General features: G+C 33.1%; 1 protein-coding gene across 2 annotated transcripts in view; it reads left to right on the top strand.

The window, feature by feature from the left end:
* LOC129954189 (uridine phosphorylase 1) overlaps positions 1–20,960 on the top strand; it is a 105,667-nt gene that overhangs the window by 58,681 nt on the left and 26,026 nt on the right. Inside the window, exon 1 of one of the 2 annotated variants that reach the window (XM_056067932.1) lies at positions 11,374–11,716. The exons of the other annotated variant lie outside the window; for it this stretch is intronic. Coding sequence (XP_055923907.1) covers positions 11,577–11,716 — 140 coding nt within the window. The 5' untranslated portion in view covers positions 11,374–11,576. Of the gene's footprint in view, positions 1–11,373; positions 11,717–20,960 lie in introns of those variants that run through there. 2 annotated transcript variants of the gene reach the window in all.

Below are 20,960 nucleotides of genomic sequence, written 5' to 3'. Positions count from 1 at the left end.
GGGGGAAATCCCGTTTTGTCTTCAAAATGAGTATAACTATCTCAAGCAAAAATTACAATTAGTTTTCATCACATACATATGTAGGTATACAGCTTCCATAGCACATCTTTATTCTTCATGCTTAAAGCCTTAAATATATAGCAATATACAATTTGAATAACAAAATGTTTTATAAAATATTGCATAAGCCATTTGAACATCTTTCAATTATTGCAACTTTAATAATATTTGAAAAAATTGTATGTCAAAAATTTAAATTATTTAAAAAGGTCAATTATAAATATTTCAAATAAGAATAGTATATGATAAATATTTAAAAATATCAATTGAATGATGAAAACAATTGTGCATTTCATGCAAATGTCATCATTAATTAATAAATTTAGATTTTAATTTGAATTCAGTGCAAATTAATAAATTATAATTGTGTCTTTGAATATTTAAGTCCCAGAATATATACAAAAGTAAAATAACCTACGAGTATTTATAATTATTCTGATGTACATTGTTAATATTCGGAATTGATTTTTGACTTTTCTGTCCATTCTGACCAATAATCGGTGTTTTGAATTGGTACTTCAAGGATTTAAAATGAAAAAAGTTAAAGTCAACTTAAGGTCTAAGACAGATGAAAGATAGATAGATATATAATTTTATTTTGAAAAAGATATTACAAAAAATGAGTATTGCAGGTTTAAAATTAGTTTTTACAATGAATTTAAGTTGCCTGTCAGGTTAAAAAGGTAATTTAAAAAATATGTAAGCTCAGTAAGTCGATTACGTTACATTTGTACGTACATGTGTTATGAAAATTTATAATAAGATTGCGACATTTAATTGATGCTTTTAAAAAGTAATATAAATTAAAGTAGCAGTAGCCATTAAGAATGTTGAGAAGTTGAGAATGAGAAAGTATGCCGCTGCCAAGAAATTTTCTCCTGTACGTTTCGAATACTGGGCAGGTTCCAAGAAAGTGCGGTATTTTCCGATTTATCCACGATACATAATGTACATATTCCATCAGTATTTTCTTGAAAGGCTCTTCCATTAATATGAAGGAGCCCGCAGCGTGCTTTTAAAATTATGGAAATCATATCACCTGAAATGGAGTCATCACAGTAGTTCGGTACGCCAGAGTACATCAAGTTGCAATATTCATCGTGATATTAAGACTAAGACGCACTAACTGTAAATTCAGTCCAGTGTTTTTCTTTCATTTTCAGTAAGAGAATGTAAAGAATGTAAGAAAAATCCAACGAACATCCATGGAAAATTTTCAACCATTCCTTAGCGCAAAAGATTTTCTTGTTCTTCCGATAAAATGTTGGGTTATCTATTATTAGGAAGATTAAGATTTCGTCTTAGAGAAGAAAAATGGACGTTAAAAAACCCTTAGCATAGTTAGGCGTATTTCCGGGCAGTATCTTTTCATGAAGAAACGCTGCAATTTTTCGACTTGGTTGCATTCGCGGTATCCAAAAAACTTGATCACAGTACAACATAATAGCTTTTGAGGCTGCATTGTATATTTTGATTTTTTTTTTTTAGTGTTGGACGGTATTGTCTCGCAGCAGTCTCAACCACTTTGCATTGATGGAATTCTTAGATTCTCCCAATCTGTTTGTTAGATGCTCATTCCAAGACATGTTGTAATTAAACACTACGCCAAGATATTTGTATTGATTAGACACCTTTATTTCTGAATTATTGTAAAACCATTTTTCGCAGGCTGCTCTTCTTCCACCATTGCGAAATATTATTATTCCAGACTTACCAAGATTTATTTTAAGATTCCATTGAATGCAGTAATTCTTAAAACCCTCGATTAGCTGTTGCGAATTGGAAGGATTATCTTACAACAGTACGATATCGTCCGCATATAAAATGGCGTTAATTTGAAGATCGTATAAAACAATATCGATTGGAAGTTCCTAATGAAGATCATTTAAAAACAGAACGAAAAGAAGAGAGCTTAGCACACATCCTTGACGAACACCTTTCTTCGTAGGGAAGAAGTCTGACAAACACGAACCATCCCAAACAGCAGCAGTAGTATCCTTATAAAGTGACTTTACAGTAGCCAGTATCTTCGGAGATATTCCCAGAGTCGATAGCTTATAAATAAGAGCATTCCTGTCAATGCTATCAAAAGCAGCCTTAAGATGGAGGAAAAAAGCGTAGAGTTTCTTCTTTTGGCAGAGTTGAAGTTGAATTATGCATGAAAGATTATAAACTTGGTCCACAGAAAATGGTTGGTTCTATATGCAGCTTAAAATTCATTGATGATATTGTTTTTTCCTAACCAAGCTGACAGTCTGTTCAAGAGAACTGTAGTAAACAGCTTATAGCGCGTATCAAGAAATGAAAGTCCTCTATAGTTTGACACAACATTTGTATCTTCTTCCTTGAACAGTGGGTACATAATGGATTTTCTGAAAGATGATTTTAGCGTTTGCAGTTTCAAGAATCTCAGTAAATAAATTCTGTATTTCTTCAATAAGAGATGGACATGCATTTTTATAAAATTCATACGGTATTCTGAATATATCTCGTGCAGTTCAATGGGGTAATCTAACTCTGGAACATGTCGCTGAGGAAGAGCGTACGAGATACAAGCTGAATCATTCGATTCATTTACTTTTATTGACATTGTGGTTTTAATCGACTGTCCGCGTATTTGCTTAGCAATCTTTCACCACTCTCGGGCTGAATGAACATATTCAAGACATATTCAAGATAGATAAAATATGTTACTAAAACTGCTCATGCAGTTTAGTTTACCCAAACTAAAGAAATGTTTTTTCTGTGTACTCTATGTTTATTAAGTTATTATGTTATAATATCTGATAAAATTTGTAATACCACAGGTAAAATAAATTCCATTAACCACTCGATTAAAGTTGTCTAAGTCAATATTGATTGATATTTACCAAAGCAAGTAATAAACTATATTTTTGTTTGTTATTTAATTGGATCAATTCAAAATAAAATATGTGTGTCTTTTAAATAACCTTTCTTGAAGTAAAAGTTGGTAAGATAAACCGCATATAGTTCAATTTTATGGCCAATAATTTAACTTTATTATAAAGATAATGTTTACTATAGTGTTTATGAAAAATGATATCAGGTAAGTCGCCTCCCATCCCCGCTGTTGGTTCGAATAAATTCCAGCCAAAAAACCTAATATTCAACCACTTTTTCCAGCAATTGGGGCTGTAAGAAATAATTCTCCTAATATACGCCTCCTATTCGTCAATTGTCTCGGGATTAATTGCGTAAAAAAGTGATTACATATAGCTTCACGGTGTGAATTCGAATGATCTTGGACGCTACAGGCCCACGACGTGAGATAAGATAATGCGCTCTTCAAAAGTTTTCTTTAAGCGTTTTTCAGGAGTACCTATAAGTCTATTTATTATGAAATGGCAAACCAAACTGAGAATAAATCAATTGACAGCTGTCAAAGTCAAAAATACCAACTCAGAAAAAAGTACTGCCAGATTAAGAACCACACTCACATAATTTAATTGTTTCTACTCTGGGTAATTTTGAACATATTACAATTCTAAAAACTTTTAAGCAACTTTACGGAATTTTTATTTCTTTAAACAACGTTAAAAAGAACCTGTTATACCACCAACATTGATATAGCCCTATTGAAGCCATGTTTAATCTTAAACCTGTTTTCTGTCAAATAATATTCGACACCTTTAACTAATTCAGTAAAAAAATAGTCAATTGAATTTGTTTAAAAATTGTACCCACATTTTATAAACGACATTCTTCTAATTGATTTTATAATTAAATCTAAAATTTGTATTTTCGGTTTGTGAGATAATCGGGCTACACCAAATATTTAATTAAATGATTACTATATTAAACAAAACAACCCACCAATTTGTATCAAAGTCCTTTTTGCATAATCTTGTTGTTATTATCTGTTAAACTAATGTCTTAAAATTTGGCCGACTTTATAACAAGACATAAGGTTAAGTTACTTTTAGAATATCGTAATCATTTATCTATTTGTAATTGCAAGCACACAATCGCTTTAAAAAATGTAACAATGATCGGGGAAATCCCTACTTAAATAAAGATAACTTTCTTAAACAAACATTGCAATCAGTTTTGATTAAAAAAATGAACCCACCTATTTAATAATAATAATAAGTCATCATTCAAAAGAAGCCTTTAACTTAGCCGCAATTCAGTTTATGTGTATGTAGGTATTGACTTTTTATAAACAATTTATATATGTAGTTCAATTTTGAATTAAATATTGCATAAACCATTTAAATACGGTATCATTCCATTGCAAGTTAAATAATATGTTTTTTTTTTGTATTGTGTGTCAAAGTTTAAAAAGACTTAATAAGTTCAATTAGAAGTAAACAAATAATTAGAAATTGTTGTGTAGTTATGTGTGATGAAATAAATTATATTATAGTGATTGATTGAAGCAAATGCAAATAAAAGTGTACCAGATCTAAGTGCACTTGCCATGATGGAAATATGTAAGCCGATCGTAATTAATTCCAACTATATATTACAAAATTTGCTAACGAATCGAGCATTACCATGAAATTAATCAGTTAATTTTGTAATCAAAACAAGCCGACCCGGTGACGAAAATCTTAAAAATTCTTAATTGAAGCCAAAAATTCTGTTTTTAATTACGTTCTTATAATCGTCGAATTCTTGTTTCAAGCCTAATAAGACTTAAGGTAAGTATGTAATCGGGTCATTTTAAGATTAAAATTGTTATATCAAGATTAAATAAATAAATTAGGTGGTGCAACAGTCCGTTGAGATCTAGGGAATAGTGACTTACAATCCTTAACCATTCCTGTGTGCGAGTAATGTTGTCAGGGATGGAAGGGACCTACAGTTTAACTGCTGGAACACAATGCAAAATCAGAGCCGGAGTCGTAACTGGAGTTGGAAAATCTATCAAAAAATGTCGTACGTTTCACAAAAAGTACGTACACAATGTGTCGTGCTTTTTTATGTTATTTGGTATATTTGCAGTTTACAAGCACATCAAATTTCTCATAAAAATATTTTTTTTTTCACTTTTATTTCTTATTTAAATATTTTCCACTTTTTTATTGAAAAACTATTAAAAAAAATATAATCACCAAGTTATTCACTTCAAAAATGGAAACATCACATGTGTAGTACGTCAAAGTTAAAAGTTGGTCACCTTTTCCAACTCCGGCTGCGGCTCAAATTCCAGTTGCGTCGCGTTGTGTTGGTGCATCTGCATTTTCGTACTTTTAATATTTTGATATGTATTCCGGTACGACTCTGGCTCCGTCACCAATGTGTTCCAGCAGTAAAGCTGAATCCGAACGGCTAATTTGGAGGAGTTTTCAATTTCTCGCAAAAGGCAGTACCTACCAATGAAAAAAACTTTAAATGGAAAATGCAAGGATCAAACCCAAGACCTCTGCCATGACAATCCAACGAATTAACCATGATGCTACGGGTACTATTAAGATTACAAATTCTTAAATATATCAAATATAAGAACAAACATACTTAAAAAAGTTTATTAGGGCGCAAGTTATAAAGGGTGACTTTTTAGTTATTATCTTTTTGGCAACACTGGTTTAAACAGCTGATCCACGTTTCGTGTTTTGTTTCACTGTCAAATTGTCAAACATCTTCAGTTTGGTCTATAGTTTAGAAATGAATCATCTTACAAACAAACACTATCGATTTAAATAAAGGTTTCATGCATTTTTCTAGATTTTATGTGTTTTTTTTTGAAAAACTTTCCTATAGCTTTTAAAAAATCATTGGATTTCATGATTGAAAGCAAACATTGGAATTTTTAGACAGGTCGTTTATAGCCATCATAAAAAATAATTCTGTCAGTGTACATAATTTCCTGATTGCAATCCTACAACTTTACTTTACCTACAACTTTTTCCTTACAGAAATCTGTCATTGGAGTTGTGTAAAATTGGAACACAAACCAGTGGAACGATTCTTTTCACTTTTGAACATAAAAGTATCAGCTGTTCAGGAAAATGAATTTCTGTCCGCAAAATAGAAAAATATATTTTTACAGAAAAATAAATGTACAATTACATTTTTTTTTCTCAAAAAAAATTAAATAATTTTGGTGATTTCCGATCGATCAGTATATAATTTTAATTTTTAATTAAAATTTTTAAACCTTAAAAAAATTACTAAAACTTGGTTAACATTTACTTTCTACTCAAATATCTTTTTAAAAACTTAAACAAAATTGATTCAAACTAAATTTAGTAAATTTTTATAAAAATCCAACAGCCAGTTTTTTTCATAAAAAAAATAAATCTACAAAAAATAGTATGCAAAAGCTACTTAAATTGGTAAAAATCGTTTTTAGACTAAAAATCTCCTTTATAAAATACATAGATTTCGAAAACAAACAATTTCATCAAAAGCAAAATATTGTTATTTATTTTTTTTTTTTAGAATAATTCAACTGACGACAAATCGGTAGATTGGGTGGCATCGCAGCCTCTTTTTTTTTTTAAATAGGTCCGATTTGTCAAATTGAAAATTTTGACATTTCTCGACGTTTAAAGGTCCCTAGAGTCAATATAAAAGACTTTTAGAAAGATGTTCGTGCGTCTGTACGTCTGTACGTTCGCGACGTTCTTTCCGTTGTAAATAGCTTAAGAACCAAAAGAGATATCGACTTCAAATAATTTTTTTTATACAGATAATAAGGCAGAAAGATGCAGAAAGAGCTTTCAAGAAAATTGCGTGGGCGGTTTTTTTTACCATAGCAGTTTAAAAAAAGGTGAAAATGTTGGTTAACCATAAATATCCCATGAACCAAAAACCCTAGCGACTTGAATTAAATTTTATATAATATATTGTGACGTGGTACCAATCAAGTATATTTAAAAAAAAAAAAAAACAATTAACGGTTTTTTTATAAATCAAAAAACTGAAGAAAAAAATTGTCACGTCGAAAATTTTAAGTTTAAGAATGAAAAATGATTTTATCTCCAAAACAATTTTGTGCAACTAAAACTAAAGTTTTTGACATCTAGTAAACTTTTGAGAAAAATCGAATTGACAGTTTTTTGACAAAAAAATAAAAACCTAAAAAAAAATTAATAAAAGTTGGTAAAAATTGATTTTCGACTCAAATATCTTTTCAAAACTTTGAGATATTGGCTTTAGTTTACTTTTATCTTTCAAAAAATCTTGTTGTCAACATTCAGTTAAAGTTTGAAAAAAATTGAATGGAAAGTTTTTTTTACAAAAAATTAAAAACCGAAAAAAAAATTAAGAAAAGTTGCTAAAAAATGATTTTCGACTCAAATATGTTTTAAAAACTTTAAGATAATAGCTTCTTACTAATTTTTTCTTATAAGAAATATTGTTTTAAACATTAGGAGAAATTTTGAGAAAATTCGAATTAACAGTTTTTTTATAAAAAATAAAAACCTAAAAAAAAACAATACTAAAACTTGGTAAAAATTTACTTTCGGCTCAAATAGCTTTTCAAAAATTAAAAATATTGGCTTCAAACTTATTTTATTTCACAAAAAATATTGTTTTCAATATTCAGTAATTTTTATATAAAAATCCAACAAGTCCGTTTTTCATAAAAAAATAAAATCTACAAAAAATAGTACGCAAATTTGGTAAAAACTGAAACGAGTACATATAGACAAACTTTTAAGCAAGACAAATCGACAGACAGGATGGGAAGTTATCAGTGTGGGTCGCATCCCAGCCTCTTTTTTTCAAAATTATACCGGTTTGGTATCACGTTCAAATTTATAATATAAAATGTAATTTAAGTAGCAAACGCAATTTGTTCGTGAGCCCACTCAATTGTTTGAGAGTCCTTTCTGTATCTTTTTGCATTATTATCTGTATAACAAAAAATTTATTTGAAGTCGATATCTCTACTGGTTCTTGAGCTATGGACGACGAAAAAAAGCTTCCTGAACGTTCACATGCATACACAGATCTCTAAAAATCTTGTATTTAGATTCTAGGGACAATGAAATGTCAAAATTTTCAATTCAACAAATCGGAACGATTACAATAACACGTCCTATGTGAAGTTTGCAAAGTTTACTGACTAAAAAATACTGTGTGATTACTCAAAAATTATTCAATCAAAGTGAAAATAACTAAATTGGCCATAACTATAAACAGGTACGACGGTTCGGCTTATCAACAAATACATATATCTTTAAACTAAACTTAAAAACAAATCATCTACAGGTAAGCCATCTTGAGTCTTATTTCTAAACGAAAATTTATTTTGACGCTGACAACTTGAAGTTTTGACAGAAAGTCATTAAAATATCTCCCAGCTTAACAAAATGATTTGCTTTAGAAAATATTAAAGTAAAGGGCAGCCAAAACAATACCCGTGTTTTGTTGAAAAATCTATTAATAGTAAAGTAGGATTTTACACGAATAACAAAAACAATACCTACAGTATGAATAAAATAAAACGGATTAAAGTTAGAGTAGAATCTTACTACGGATGGGTTTTTGACATTTATACCAGTCTCGAATGGATCTTATCTGTTTTCGTTCTCAAATGTTGGTACGATTGATATTACATTTGTATCTCGATGGCTGTGTTCGTTGATGTGTCGTTTGGAATCATGTTTTTTCTATTGGGAAAAAAATCAATCTGTTACTGTTATATTATTAAGTTTTGTTAATGAAAATTGACTAACTGGCAATAGAAAAGATAATTAAGTTTTGCTATGTTTCAACCAAAGGCTTATCTCAGTTTAGATTAAATAAATCTTTTTGGTGTTTCCACTGAACTAGAAGATTTAAGAATGATAAAGTTTGAAAGCATTTTCTAAAATGCAAATGGTGTTTCGATGTTTCTTATGAAGTGCAAGTGAGATAGTTTGATTCTTGTTAAACAAGGGAAAACTGAATAATTCAGCTACCTACTTCATATGCAATTTTTTTTTATTTGATTGAAATAAAACTTTATTTTTTGTGCACTAACATGCAAATAAACAGACCATAATACATTATTTGTAAAACCAACTCCTCCACACAGGTTTTTCTTCACAAATTTTGAATCTACACCGATCCGCGACCGGAATCGAGTCGAATCAGGCTCAATTCAACTCGATTTAGTTATATAAAGAATTAAGGTGAGCTTCAAGCTCGTTTCAACAGCACATGTTAATGTAGTAGTCTACGAACAAATCCTCTTCTTAAAGTTTTTATTTTATGTCAAATTGTTTAGTTAAAACTTCTTCCATTTCTTCTTGAAAATTGTCCATTTTATTAGTTTTTGTTAAATTTTTGCTGAAGTTAATTTTAACTTTTGATTTTCACAAAACTTTCTTCTATTTATTTGGGTTTTCTTTTATTATTATTCTGACAGGTCTTCTTTTACATAGTTGTACCAATTTTTAAATACAAAAATCTGGCTACTGCTGATTTTCTTGGAAATTTTTTATACTACTTATAGAATGCCAAAAAAGCGTGAATTATGAGTTTTTTTGAAAAGATCATCAATTCATCAACGACCGACCTCAACAACTCAATATTCCTCGCACAAGATAGATAGCATTCTCCACAAAGATGACAGATTATTAGCTTACAAGATCAATCAAAAAAACTGTAACAATCTGGAAGCTTAGTATAAACAGTATATAAAAACTAAAACCTAGCTCTGTACAGTATTTTTCTATAGTTATCGAAGAATGCATCTTTTAGCCTTAGTTTACAAGAGCAAGTTTCTCAAAAACCGGTCGTATATTTAATTTAAAATTCTTAATTCTTTCCAACGCAATGCGGTAAAACAGCTAGTTCGATCTAGAAAACCTTACGACATTCCCTATTATTTCCAAGATCAACACTACAAAAAGAAATATCGCTATAAAAATGCAAAGATACATACTCGCGTACTCAAGTAACCAGACCTACACAAGCAATGTGCACATATTTCTATACTTAAATACACACAAGTTGTAAATATATTTAAAAACAACAACAATTTTTCATTCATTTTATGATTTTATTTCATTCTTTTCTTATAAAAGTGCAATTTCCAAGAAAAATACAAACTCTTGCAAATAAAAAAATGTTTTATTAGTCAGACACATCGAGACCCAGACCGAGACCATAAAAGTCGGGCCCCTTTTTCTTATCCAATGATAAGAGCAGCTGTTGGACGGATGGATGGATTGTAAAATAAAACCAAACAATAAAATAGAAACCACCACATTTTGTGAGTGAGTCAGTTAATTTAACCTTTACCTGATGTTCGTCACACACGGCACGGCACACATTTCGAGTGTTCATATCGTGGTTTCACCATCACACTACTTTCCACCAACTTCAATACAAAATTTCGAACCTATGCATAAATTGCATCATCTCGAATTCAAAGCGGCTCGGCTTTGCGAATCACCAGGTGGAATTAAGTAGACAAAGAGGAAGGTTCAATGATCGTCTCGTCGAAGTACAAAACTAACAGAGCAGGATTAGTTAAAAGTAAATTTAAAAAAATGGCGCCCAAGCAAAAACTTTAAGAGAATTCATATAGTTACTGTGAGTCGATTTTTGGGTTTTGTGGGTACTTTTGTTTGGGGTCCTCCCTTAGTATTAATAAACAATGTAGTCATCTTTCTGTATCGAAGTAAATACAACTATTAAGTACTTCAGTGTTTCAGTTTTGTTTTAACTTTCGAAGTATCGCTACTTGGAAAAGTCATGTACTAGCGTTTTAAGTTACTAACTATTTAAGCAGTATTAAAAGTACTTGACAATTTACTCCAAGTACTGGACCAGTACTACAATTACTTGATCAGTACTCCAAGAACTTGTCTTACTCTAAAAAAAAGTATACTTAATGAATTTTAATAGAAAAATACTCGAAAATATTCTTGATTTAATGATTTTTAAACGTCAAAAATGTGATTCTTATTGATTTTTAAAGTGCAAGTATCAATACTCAAGTGATCTGTATAGTTGTTACTATGTTTCTATCTATCTATCAAAATATCCGTCTGAGGCTCATAATGCATCGATCTTTTTACATTATTTATATCATTGAGCCTTAAACAGTAGTTTTCTGAGTTCCAAATCCCGCCCTGAACTTTAGTGTATCTATCTATGTTAAATTATGTTGTGTTTCCATGAAATACATCAAATCTTCTATCTTGTTCTGTCACTCAACTCACATAGCATCTTTTCATTGAAGAATTTGAGTAGATCGAAAGATCCAACTGATCGCGCTCAATTCCATTCACTTAAAAAGGCGAGTTAAATAACTCATATTCCAAATACGAATTATTGAGTTTGGCGCGTTGTATGAATTGAAAATTTATAAAAACACACAAACCTAGACGGCTTGGGTTTAGTTCAATTCAGAATTCGAATAAGATCAGATCGTTACGGTGACGAGTATAGGGAGGATCGTTTTGTTAAAAAATATCGTGAATGTGAACATAGTTTCTCTTGGATAATTGTATATTTATTTTTGCTGTGATCTTTATTACAAACTATCACTTTATTAAAATTGCATTTCTTGATTGAACACTTTATTATTTATTTAATTGGAAATAATGCCACCAACTGGAATTGTTGTAGAAGAGCAAAGCTCAAGAAATCATTGTGAAACTGCAAATAATTGCAAGTGCAAAGATAAAACCGAAGATATTACTGATTTTTGTGGTGAAGATAACTGTGTATATAAATTAACAAGGTAAATTATGTTAATAAATGCAGGAATTTGTATTTGAATAATAAAATTTTCTTTTTATCTAAAACTGAACCTAAAAATCTATCTTATTAAAAGTTTGACTGTGAAAATAGCTTAATATTGGAGAAATGTAAATGTTTTTATTTTAAAGTGCATAAGGTGAAATTAATTCTTATTCTAATTTGACAACTACACTTGCTTTATTGAAAGAGAGAATTCCTGAGGAATGATACAAATCAATGAGTATTTTATTCGCAACGCAAAAAATCGATATTTTATTGCAATATTAAAATTTATCAACACCATTCAATTACGTCAAAAAAGTTTGTTAATTTTTCTTTTTTGCACCACAAGTAAACATTAGGTGTCAAAAATCCTTCTAATTAATCTGTTAGCCGAATGCCCTCGATATATATATTCTAGAATGAAGTTGACTAAGGTGATAAGTGATTGTCGTATTTTTGATAGTCAAATTGCTATCACCGAGCGTTCCGCCTGTGTTAGAATTGTCAAAATTCATTGTTGCGAAAGTGACATTTTAAAGTGGTTTCTATAATATATCTAAATAAAAGTTTTTCAAGTTCGTGGTCTTGTTTTTTTTTGACAGGAGGAAATCTACAAAAGACACTTGGCAGTATTCGACATCAAGTATTGTAAGACTCTTAACCACTAAAACCACCAATCTTGAAGGATCGACTTCAGATTTTTCTTTCTTAACTTTGTATAATCACTTTGGGGGAAGTTTAAACTTTTAATACTTTCCCATGTTTTATTTAAAACAATAAGCTCATGAGGCTTGGTTCTTCTTAGTCTCTGAACATGGTTTCTTATATTCAAGACGGATTCCATTTCAGAATTAGTATGACTTTGTAGTCTCTGGTTGTGCGATAAGCGTATTTTTTATCAACTTTTGTAACCATTTCTATTTGTAAGTCACGATGTAGATCGGTATTTCTTATGTACCAAGGTGCATTAACTATTCCACATTGGATGCCATAGGTCCAAACAGGCCTTGATTATACAGCATTATTTTGTTTTGGATTAATAAAAGAGTTGTTACCAAGTAACCAGTACATTTTTCTATATTTCAAGTTTAGTTCTTCTCTTTACTTTTTGATGTGCTCTTTACACTTTAGCTTTGCATCCAAAGTCATTCCAAGGTATTTGGTCGTATTGGCCTAAGGTACAGCTTGATTATTAATGAATATTGGAATATTGTTTATCATTTTATTTGTAAAGTTTATATGTGAAGATTTTGTTTCATTGAGTTTGATACGCCATTTTTCGGTCCAAGCTCTCACTGTGTCGACGGCAATTTGTAGTTTTACTGCTGCCTTAGAGACACATTTGTCAGGTACTAAAATTGCGGTATCATCTGCAAAAGTAGCCATTATGGTGTGATTACCAACTGGAATATCCCTTGTGTATATTAAATACAGGGTAGGACCTAGGACACTTCCTTGTGGTACACCGGCTTTAATTTTTTCAATTTCGAGTATTCTTGATCGTACCTTACTCCAAAAAATCAGTCTGAGATGTACGATTTTAATATTTCAAAATACTGCCTGGGATTCCTTTGCAGTTTGTACTCAAGTTCCTCATGCCAAACCTTGTCAAAAGCTTGTGCAACATCTAAGAAAATAGCTGAACATACTTGTTTTTCTTCTAATGCTTTTTCTATAACATGCGATGAACTTGGTCTATCGTGGAATGTTTATTTCTAAAGCCAAACTGAAAGCATGATGTTGCTTAGTCTCTTTAGAAGCAGTTTTTCAAAAACTTTTGCCATAATTGGTATAAGCGATATTGGTCTGTAAGCCGTCACTTCTGTAGGTGGTTTACCTTGCTTTGGACATACCGTCGCTTAGGGCATGCATTTATTATATATTGGAGTTTTATGAAGACTTTCAATGGCATTTCTTTCATAACCTGAGTAGTAATTAGATCGTAACCTGGTGATTTTTTATTTGATAGTTGATATAAAAACATACATTTTTATTTGTTTAAGTCTTACAATTGGTATTTCACTTTCATCTATCTTATCAATAAACTGTAAGCTATTTTCGGCCGCGTTTGATGAGTATGACTTAAAAACATTTGCAAGATGTTCAGCGAAAAGGTTTCTTTCGGGTTACCGATCCATTTCCCATCTTGAGATTTCAAGGGCGAGTTTTGTAACTGCGGTCTTTTCAGGTGCTTGGCTGCTTTCCATAGCGACAAATCGGTTGAAGCATCAGTCGTTAAATTCCTTAGGAATGTGCTGAGCGGATCATTTTTGAATTTGTAAATTTGTTTTTTAAGATTGTTGCATATACGGTTAAACGTTGTTTTATCATCTGGAAATCTAGTATTTTGCCTTTTCTTCGAGCTCTGTCTCTAAAGGATATTTTATTTAATTTTGTCTTCTATTAGAAAATGTTGGAGTACTTTCTTCAGCGGCCTGTTGCACATCAGCAATAAATTGTCCCACTTCATGATCAATTTGCTCGATTGTATCGATGGGAGATCTTAAATTTTTAAAACTTAAAAGCCTTTCTCTAAAATCATTCCAGTTTGTTTTCTTATTTACAAGCTTTGGATTACTTTTTTCTATGACTGGATGACTGGAGTATGATCTGCTGACAGGTCATAATTACCTTCGACATAATGTGATTTCGTTTGATTCCTTTAAGAGTTAAGAAAAAGTCAATAAGGTCTGGTATTTTGTTAGTATCGTGGACTTTTGATAATATTCTTGTGTCGAAAGCCTTGTCGGTCAGAAGAATACTTTTTTAAATGGAATAAAGGTAACTGAGAAAGTCTTGCAGTTGTTTAAACATAACGTCGTCTATGTTGAATGGATCATCCTGCCTGACAGTTTCCAGAAGTGGTCCTTCCATATCCTCAGCATTGACTGCGGTTCCACTTTCGGCTTTGCGGCCTTCGGTTCTAGGTTTATGTACCTGTGAATTTCGTATCACCTGTTCATAAGACTTTCGAACTTCATTCCTGCTTTTAAAACTCTCAATATCTTCGACCGCACTCTTCTCATGCCCTCTCTTTTTCCTTCTGAGAAGTCAGCGTTCGTCTCTTTTGAGTGGCTGTTGTTTGGCTGCATTTGCCTGCCAACATTTTTCATCAAACCAGGGGTTTCTTGTAGGTTCGTTCGACGTTGTACCTTCTGCCAGCACCTCCTTGTTTTGCCTTGGGTCTGGAAATCCGAAGTGTTACCTTGGCTACAACGAGGTCCGTGTCAATGTTAGCTCCTCGGAAATTTCGTACATCCATGATGCTGGAAGAGTGTCTGGCGTCAATCGCAATATGGTCAATCTGGTTGAAGGTAGATAATAAGAAGAATTAAGCCTTGATGCGGATGGTCATGAGGAGCTCGTTGATGCACCTATAACCCAAAACTTGTTGCTAAGTCTGGCCAATGACAAAGCTCCATCCAAATAAGCGCTGTTTTTTTTTGGTAGCAGTCACCATAGTAAATATCGCAGTTTTTAATCCTCTTTTTGCCCGGCCCATCCCATCGTATTTCCTGGATGGCGGTGATATCTGCTTTATAGCAGTCTAGGGCCTCCGCTAGTTCTTCGGCCGCACATGGTCTGTTAAGGGACCTAACATTCGACGTGCATACTCGAAGTTCGTTGTTCTTAATTCGTTTGCGTTGGTTGTCAACAATAAATCCGTCCGTATCCGAGACTTGTTGGTGCTTCGCAACATGAGGCTTTTACGTGGCCAGGAAGTCACTCCGACGGCAAAACCTCCAATCTGGAAGGCCAGATCGTTAGTATAACTCCAAGGACGGGGAGCCGGATAAAACCGCTCCTTATAGGCCTGGGCTCCGAATAAGTCTTTGAAGCAATATAATTTGTTCACTAAGTAGTTTAACCTTACTGGAACTGTAGACGCCACTGTTGATTCCATCTCGGGAATTCCTTTGCCGCCGTCTGGATAAGGAGAGGTGCCTTAGTGGAATTACCTCTCCCCCTCTCTCGTTTTCTACCCCCAAAAACTTTCCACTGGGGTTGGAACCCAATCTCCAGTTGAGGTACTAGGCGCCCGATATTCACCATGGGGAGGTGAGAGTAGGAGTAGATAGACAGAGGTGGGTTTGAGGAAACCTGTGGACGCTTGTGTCCTCTTGAATGCACTTGTCTTCCATTTGAACATTTATGCTGTCATATGCGGCCTTGAAATCGATGAAGAGATGGTGTTTGTGAGATCTTCCGTAATCTGAATAATTGATTGTCAGTGGACTTTCCTGGTCTAAAACCACACTGATAAGGACCCATCAGGTTGTTGACGGTGGGCTTTAGACGCTTACGGCAGAGAAGATTTTATAAGTGATGTGAAGTAGACTGATTCCTCTATAGTTGTTGCAGTTTAGAGGTTTTCCTTTTTCCGGAATAGCACAGACATGACTCTTAAAATCTTTTATTTAGATTCTAGAGACTTTGAAACAGCGAAAAATGTCAAAATTATTAATTCGACAAATTGAGTTTTTCTGTACAAAAGTTCTAATTACGATATTTTTCTTTATTCTAGAAATAATGAGTTATTTCATAAAATAAATGCTTTCCTATCCGTGGTTGTTATTTCAAGTTTTGTTTTCATTAAAATATTAATTATGTCTTTATGGCTCATACTTTCCTCTGCAAATCGATTAATTTATATAATAAATAGGCCTGAATAAGTTTTTCATTTTTATGTGTCATTTGCAAATTTCCAGCCTTCAATCATCATCAAAAATAAACAAAAACCCCGTAGGAACCTTTAAGAGAAAAACATTAATATTATGATATTTACATATAGACTGCCTGATGCTAGAACACCAAAAGTATAATAATTTTGTGTGTTGTATTAAAATGCAAAACAACTACGTGACTTCTAGTTAAACCCATAATTTTAAAAAAGGATACCCAAAAGCCTTTATTAATACCGAAATAAATTAGAATAATGAGCATCACCATAGTTATACAGTACGACCTCAATTTGTCTTGTTGTTGAGTTCCTACCAAAATATGGTTTTTCTTTGCCTTTTTCGGGCTTAACTATGTTTTTAGGTACGACCATATTTATCATCTTTATATGATGCACGTAAAAGAACACATTAAGCTTTATGCCAGATCAGATAAAAAGAGGTTCATCAAATTTCATCTCGAAGGACAGATGTTATGCATCATATACGAGTGTAACGATAATATTCTTTGAAACGTGATGCATCCAATTCATAACTTTTTTCTTCTGTGGTCAGCATTATCAAGAAGCTGCGTTAAGGGAGAGGAGGGAAGTTGGAAGAAAAGTTATTCAGTGTAATTAAATTATAGAGTAAATTGAAACCGAGCTGATTTTTTCCTTCCCTTGCTCTCCTTCTCTTAATTCAATGAAAAGACTTCTTTGAAAATTGAATTGAAAGTATTCAAAAGAAGAACCTCGCATAGACTTTTGAAATGAGAAAAGTTGATATTATCTTGGGACTTGGGGAATATTCTTCATTAAGCTGTGATTGTTTGTCGCGCGGATAAAAGAAGTGTAAGTATAAAAAGATATGAACGCACCAAAGAGTTTGTTAAAGTGACACCGAGTTACCTCATTAGCATTTTTGTTGAAAATTTGAAAAGTAGGTGTATGTCATTAGAAAATTGGGATGGATTACAAAGTCCTAAATGTATGGAAAGAAAAATCGATTTAAGAGCAATGGAGAAAAGTCCAACAGTTGTGATTTATTTCTCGGGGAAAATAAACTTTTGAAAGACTATTGATTACAAAATTCGACTGTGTTCATAGTTTTGTAAGTCTAATTAGACTAATTGTTTGAGTTCTCTAGATAAGATAGATAGATAATTTTAATGAAATCCCTTGAAAAGTTAAACAAAAACGAAACTAAAATTACCAAATTATCACTTAACAAGAGTACTTTGAAGTACTTAAGAGTTCTTTAGTTTAGGTTAGGTTAAAGTGGCTGTCCGTGATGGAGTAGGACACACTTAGGTCAGTGTAATGACCCATTGTAATACCAAATGAATGTTTCGGCATTCTTCTAAGCTCTATGAAATTAGTTTGAGTCCCTAACGAAACGTGAGAGGCTGATTATGCGAATATGATTAAGATCGTTTAGATCGTTATAGAAGATTTCTCTTAGGTAATTATTGCGTTTTTGAGCTAAAGCTCAAATACACCTAGTCACGTGGCGTGCTGTTCCTATTAGCTAGTGTCCTGTTATGACACCGATTATCGTGCTTATATGCAATGTGCTAAGAGATACATAGCTTGCAACTTGAGCGCTTTAAATCTAGTGTAGGCCAGATTTTTTTTTGTGGCCTGACACGGCGGTGCGCGGCGTCTTGTATGTGCAATAGTTTACATGTAGCGATAGGTATGCAAGCATTAGCCAAACGTGGTAGAATGGAGTGTACTGTTTCATTTAAAATTTCCTGGAATGTCTCTTTGGCCCGGCACCCAGCAAAGGTGAACTAGAGACAGAGTCCAGAGATTTGAGATCTGACTATTTGAGAAAATACGGATATATCACTTTTTCTCTAAGCCAGAACAAGACTTTTTTAAACGCCAAACGTTCTACCTGAAACACGCTTCAATGATTGGGAAGGCGGAATGAGGGACTTAATTTCAGTTGTTCAGACTTAGAGAACACACCTCCACTAAACCCTTGATTTGTTTTTGATCCATCTATGTAAAAGTGGATTGACTCCTATTCTCGTCGAATGATCTGGAAGGTTTAGAAATTTGGAAGTTTCTGTCGAATTGTAGTTGGGGGTGGTGTAAATACTTAAGACTTACGGAATGGCCAATGTTTTTGTTAACCCACTGCGATGAAGCTTTTAGGTGAATAGCATAGATTACAGCTATTCACGCGCGACAGAAGTTCATTCAAATATTCGTGATCGCTCGAATCTTCTTTTTTTTAAAATGCACTGTTTGGGCTGCACAGCACTTAATTTGGAAATACGTTTTCACTATTTTCCAAAGTTGTTCAAGCATAAGGCTTATTATTTAGTTCCATTAAGGCAGGGCCGAATTTAGAAGTCCAGAGGCCTCGGGGCAATAAAGGAGCGGAGGCCACCTCACCCCAAATTATTTTCAAAATAAAGTAAACCATTTTTTTTCACTCCAGTTTTTCAATAAATAATTTATTGTGAAACCAAGATTCCTTTAGTATTGAACAAACACATATGTATACATATATATAAACGGAAAAAAGAATTATCTAAAATTAAATGTTGGGGCTAACGAACGGAAATTTTAGAGCTTTTTTCACCGAAAAATTGTTGATGATTTCGTTGAAATCCAGTCATCGGAGTAAATCGCTTTCAATGCTCAGGAGAGAAAGCTTCGATAGATGGTTTTGTCCCATCGTGGTTTGAAGCCTATTTTTTATTATTCTCATTTTTGAAAATGAGCACAATTTGTTACCATCAAAACCAAATACATTCTCAATGCAATTTCGAGGTTTAGGAATGCAGCTCTGAAAATTTGATTTTCGGGAATTTGGTAGTAAAATAGTTTCGGCGATTGATCTGTTCCATAGTCCTTTTCCTTTTTGTATGAGTCAATCAAAGACACAAATTGAACCAACTCATTACCAAGACAGGCTCTTAATCATCCGGATACACTTTCAACAACGCATATGTTGCAGCGTGCAAATTTTCAGCATCCATCTCCTTTATGTGATTCAGGAATCCAAATCTTAAACATACAGCACAGGCATGCAATCTTTCACTATGATGAAGGCGGATACTTTGTATTTTTCCTTGCATGACAGATTTACGCCTTGTGCTCTCCGGTAATCGAGCGGATTCAACCTCACATTTCTCGTTCTGGTGCGGGTGTGTAATTGTACATTTTCATCAGTATGGGATATTTTTTTGGCAGCTTCCTCGTATTTATCAAAATTATTTCGTTTGGATTCCAAAAAAATCAAATGGGGTGGCGCAACAGTCCGTTGTGAACCAGGGCCTAGTGACTTACAACTCTCTACCATTCCTGTGTGCGAGTACTGTTGTCAGGAATGGAAGGAACCTACAATTTTAGGCCGAATCCGAACGGCTAATTTGAGAAAGCACTTTTTTCATGACAAGAATTACTCTTGAAGGAATTGTCAATTCCTCGCAAGAGGCAGTACCCGCGAAAATTATTTTTTTTTTAAATTAAGGTGGCACAGGCAGGGATTGAACCCAGACCCCTTGCATGACAGTCCAACGCACTAACCATCATGCAACGGGTACTGGATTCCACAAATGATTTTAATGATTCTATTGCATGTATTGCCGATTCAAGAACCATTTTCGGGTCTTGCAACATCTCCCAAGAGATCGTTCCAAAATATTGCAAATAAAACGGTTTCCAGACCACTCATCTTCTGTATGTTGTGCGTTGCTTCATTCTTCACGATGTCTTATTACTCTTTATTTTGAAGATAATATGCTGGTTAGAGCTTCTTCGATTTCCGAATAGTCCTTGACTAAGGCTTTCGTAGCTTCAGCTCGACAATACCAACGATCGTCGCTGAGCTTTTTCCAGACTAAAAACTGGCCGCTTTTCATTTCGGATAATTTCTTAATAAGAAGTCGGTGCCGTTCTGTACTGGCTGTGAAAAACGGCTACAAATTCTGCACGAAATCAAAGCATTGAACGGACAAAATTGTCGAAACACGAAATCGAAAACTCAACATCCGAGGTTGCGGGCAAATACCACCCCTTTCAGACATTAAGCGATTGGGGTACTCCCTCAAGAGGGGTAGTGAATTGGAAGTGCTTCTTATCAGGGCCATTTGAGATTTTGATATTTCACTGATTGCCTGATTGAAGTGAACAGATAAAGATCAATGACTCCTGTTATTTAAGATAACTATAATTAAATAAGCTGTAGCTAAAGGTAAAAGAGCAAAAAAAATACATATCAAAGGAAAAAATGTTTACTAGTTGGAATTGAAAACAAACATTTTCCGAAGTCTCTGTAGTGTCGGACCCCAGTTTGTGGAGATCCCGTGCTTCCGCCCCGGTCGCCCTCCCCTTAATACGGCCCTGCGTTAACTGGCTTTCTCTCCAGTATCAAAATAATCTATGATTTGAAATGAAATAACCAGATATCCCACCCACTTCTGACCAAGTACTTGAAGTACTACTTATGTAAGTATTAAAGTATTTTATTTGAATAAAAATACTTTAAAAAAACGCTCATAAATATACACTTGTCTTTTTTAAGAACCAGGACCAAAATACTGATGCACTCGTTAAACTTACT

The sequence above is a fragment of the Eupeodes corollae genome, chromosome 1 (genome assembly GCF_945859685.1).
Source record: "Eupeodes corollae chromosome 1, idEupCoro1.1, whole genome shotgun sequence".
Taxonomy (NCBI): domain Eukaryota; kingdom Metazoa; phylum Arthropoda; class Insecta; order Diptera; family Syrphidae; genus Eupeodes; species Eupeodes corollae.
Note: the sequence above shows the minus strand (reverse complement) of the source record. Positions and strands in the feature narration are given on the sequence as shown.